General features: G+C 47.8%; 1 protein-coding gene across 1 annotated transcript; it reads right to left on the bottom strand.

Moving 5' to 3' along the window:
* Nucleotides 1–460: 460 nt before the first annotated feature.
* LOC119373350 (sulfotransferase ssu-1) lies at nt 461–3,242 on the bottom strand. The gene is made up of 3 exons (XM_037643376.2): nt 3,186–3,242; nt 1,530–1,933; nt 461–1,019 (listed from the first exon to the last, which is right to left on the bottom strand). Exons 1-3 carry the CDS (start codon nt 3,240–3,242, stop codon nt 461–463), a joined length of 1,020 nt encoding a protein of 339 aa, XP_037499304.2.

The raw sequence follows: 3,242 nt of genomic DNA, 5'->3' as shown, positions 1-3,242 counted from the left end.
TGGTCGCGGATTGAAATTCTTTGCCACAATGCATATTTGCTTCCGATAATTTTTTTAACGAAGTACAGAGTCATGTTTTGAATATACAGAGTTCTTAGTTCCTACTTATCTTGTTCCTATCATATGCGTGTTCTTTTTTTTTTCGTTCCGTTTGATGGCCCTATCTGTAAAATGATTTTCACTCTTTTTATGTTGTTTCCTCTGTTCATTATTGCATTGTTTGTATATTCACTTTTGCACTGTATGTAACGCCCATCCTGCTTGAGCCAATCTATAGGCTTGCAGTATTCCAAATTAAATAAAATAAATAAATAAAAAGATGCATCTAAGGCTTTCGCCATAATAAGTTTCGACGCAAGCTACGTCATGTAACCGTGACGATGTCCCGTTTCAGAGAGATGCACCTGGATGCGAAACCCACAAAACTACTTTATTACTAAATGTTCGTCCAGAGGTGAGCTCAAGGGAGGTCTATATCCTTCCAGAGTTCCATGACGTCACTGCCGCGCGTCTTGGATTCGATGCGATCCTTCATTCTTCTTATCTGTTCTGGATTGAAGTGAATCTTCCAGTCGCCGACGAGACCCTTGCGGATGAAGCCTCCGTTGCCCGGCACGTCCCAAATGTCACCGAAGGTGTCCTTCAATTCCTTCATCAATTCCTCCTTGCCCTCAGCCGGCACGCACTCGATCAACGCGGTCCAGTTGCTTATCATCGAATTCATGGCTTTCATGCTGGCGAGGCTAGTTGCATCCAGCACTTGTTTCAAGAGCTCGGGGTGCTTTCGCATCCTGTCGCCGTACTGTTCCTTGTCAAGGAAGTCCGCTATCTTCTGAACCCAGTCCGCTGTGTCCTTCTTGAGTTGCTCGTAGGTGATGAACAGCATGTTCGGGTCATCCCGGTGGGCGTACCAGGAAAGCAAGTGGTCGAAGTAGTCGCCGTAGTCAACTTTTCCCTCCACGAACATGTCGAAGAACTCGTCAAACGTGCCGTCTTGGAACCGGTAGGTCGGAAGTCCCCTGCACAAGTGTTTAGAAGGGGTAAGTAAGCTTTGAGTGCAATGTTGCAATGGCAGTCGGAAATTAGCATCGAACAGACAAGCTTCGCAGATTTGGATCTGTTATACGCTGGCGATTGGTTACCTGCATACAACAGTTACATTTATAACGTCAGGAATACTGGCGCGTGTCGGAAGTCAAGAACGGATGAATGATAGAGGAGGTTAAGAATACGTGAACCAACTACCCCCCGAAGAAAGCTTTTCTTCGGCGGTAGTTGGTTCATTCTTTTAGTTTGCGAGGTCAACGTGACAAAACGAAAACTTGGACTGAGAAGAAGCATGCAGACAGGAGCGGCGCAGGTCCTGTCTCGTTATAGCACGGCAAGTCTATAACACATTGGCCGGACTTGCTCTGCTCTAGGAGCAACTGGTATTTCGGCGTGACCACTACAACACACGGCAGTCCCGTGTCAAACCTCCAACGACACGGTCATGGATCTATCAGTCATCGTGCCGGCAACAGACCCACCTTGTGTGGTAGTAGAAGGACACGCAGCAGTCGTAAGGGTTCCTGGTTATGTAGATGTACTTGGCCTTCGGCGAGCACGGGTGCTTGTCGTACGGCAAGTGTGACTTGATGTAGGCTGGTCGGGCCAAGGAACGGGCCCCTTCCGCACCCACGAAATCCAGGTACGTCGACAGTTCCTCTTGCTGCGCGCCTCCGGATTCCCCGGATGATTCGGCGCAGTTGAACACGGCGCTGACGATTTTCTGGAGCCACGTGTTTCCGCATTTTGGGTAGCTGACGAGGAAGACGTCGTCGTCTCGAGGCCGGTAGGACATGGCCGACCTGAGATTACGCTCCGTGAACAGTCGACTCACGTGCAGACCCTCGATCACGTGGTAAGCCGCGGGGAAATAGCCCCCCTGGTCCTGCAAAAAAGCGCCAGTTTGATCCTTACAAGTGCGTTGCCTTGTTCCTGCATGCAGACGAGGTGGGATGTGTTGTTTATGTTACAGTCCGGACAACTCTACAGACTAGCATGCAAATGAATGAAGACCCACGATCTCAAGCGTTTCAAAAGCAAATCTTCGAAGTTCATAAAGTGCCATATAGCAGATTCGCAAAACGTCGCCTGTAGGGACGGCACTATACGAACTTCTCACAGCAGAGGTCTCAAAAAGGTGGGCCGCGGGCCGCATGCGGCCCGCGGACCTTTCGCTAGCGGCCCAACCTGGCGCTGCGCCGACAGGCTGCTAGGATCATCGTCATGTTCGGGAGTACCTACTCGGGCAAACACCTCTCCAGTCGAGGATGGCTGATGAGCACCTGCGATCGGCCATAAGTATTGTCTCCGCGCGAGAAGTTAGTGCGTAGATTTCTTCTCTTGTCGCAGCTAAGCGTTGCCAGGCATCAAGCCAGCGAATTTAGAACGTAAGCGGTTATTTTGTGTTCCACAAAAATTAAATGTTGTCACTTTGCTGAATGGTAGTGTCAATATTTCCTCGCCTAATGCGATTACTTACGCTTTGTTCGGGTAAGCTACATAGTCGTGACTGGTCTCAAGCGTTTTTTTTTTTTCGAGAAGCACCCCATGCGGCCACCATGTGTTGAAACATAAACGTGGAACAAAAACTCTCTATCTCAGAAGTGGCGTCCAGATTTTGGTCATTCTGGAGATGGATATCGATATTTATCTCGAGTCCTGACCTGAAATACCTTTCAGAATCGATCCATATATGGGGGATAGGCCTTTTCAAATGGCAACGTTAGCTGACACATTCCATAAACAAAATGCGAAACAAGCTTTAAGTCTAAAAAGAAAAACACAAACAAGACGAAACAAAGAAAACCAGGAGAAGCAGCCAATACACGCGCACGTTAAAGTTCACGTAAAAGTGCAATAGAGCATTACTATATGCGTGAAACACTGAATGTTGTTTTGAAACATTTTTTTTCATGAAAACACGCGCTTCGATGTTCACAATACAGCTTAACAGAGTTCAGTGACAGTACAGCAGCGTTTCTGTATCGAACTCTCGTGACAAAACTGTTCCGATGTTCCTATATTCACCGTGTCAGCGAAAAATATTATCTGAAAACGAAGCCACACATACAAGCAATAAAGACCGCAATGCGGTTGCCTAACAGTCGCGGTAATTACATCACAAATTCACAACTCACTGAGTTGTTAGACGATGCGGACGCCTCACTCGGCTTGTCGACGCGAGAAGGCTGCAT

The sequence above is a fragment of the Rhipicephalus sanguineus genome, chromosome 11 (assembly GCF_013339695.2).
Source record: "Rhipicephalus sanguineus isolate Rsan-2018 chromosome 11, BIME_Rsan_1.4, whole genome shotgun sequence".
Lineage (NCBI taxonomy): Eukaryota > Metazoa > Arthropoda > Arachnida > Ixodida > Ixodidae > Rhipicephalus > Rhipicephalus sanguineus.
This window is presented reverse-complemented; position numbering and strand designations above follow the sequence as displayed.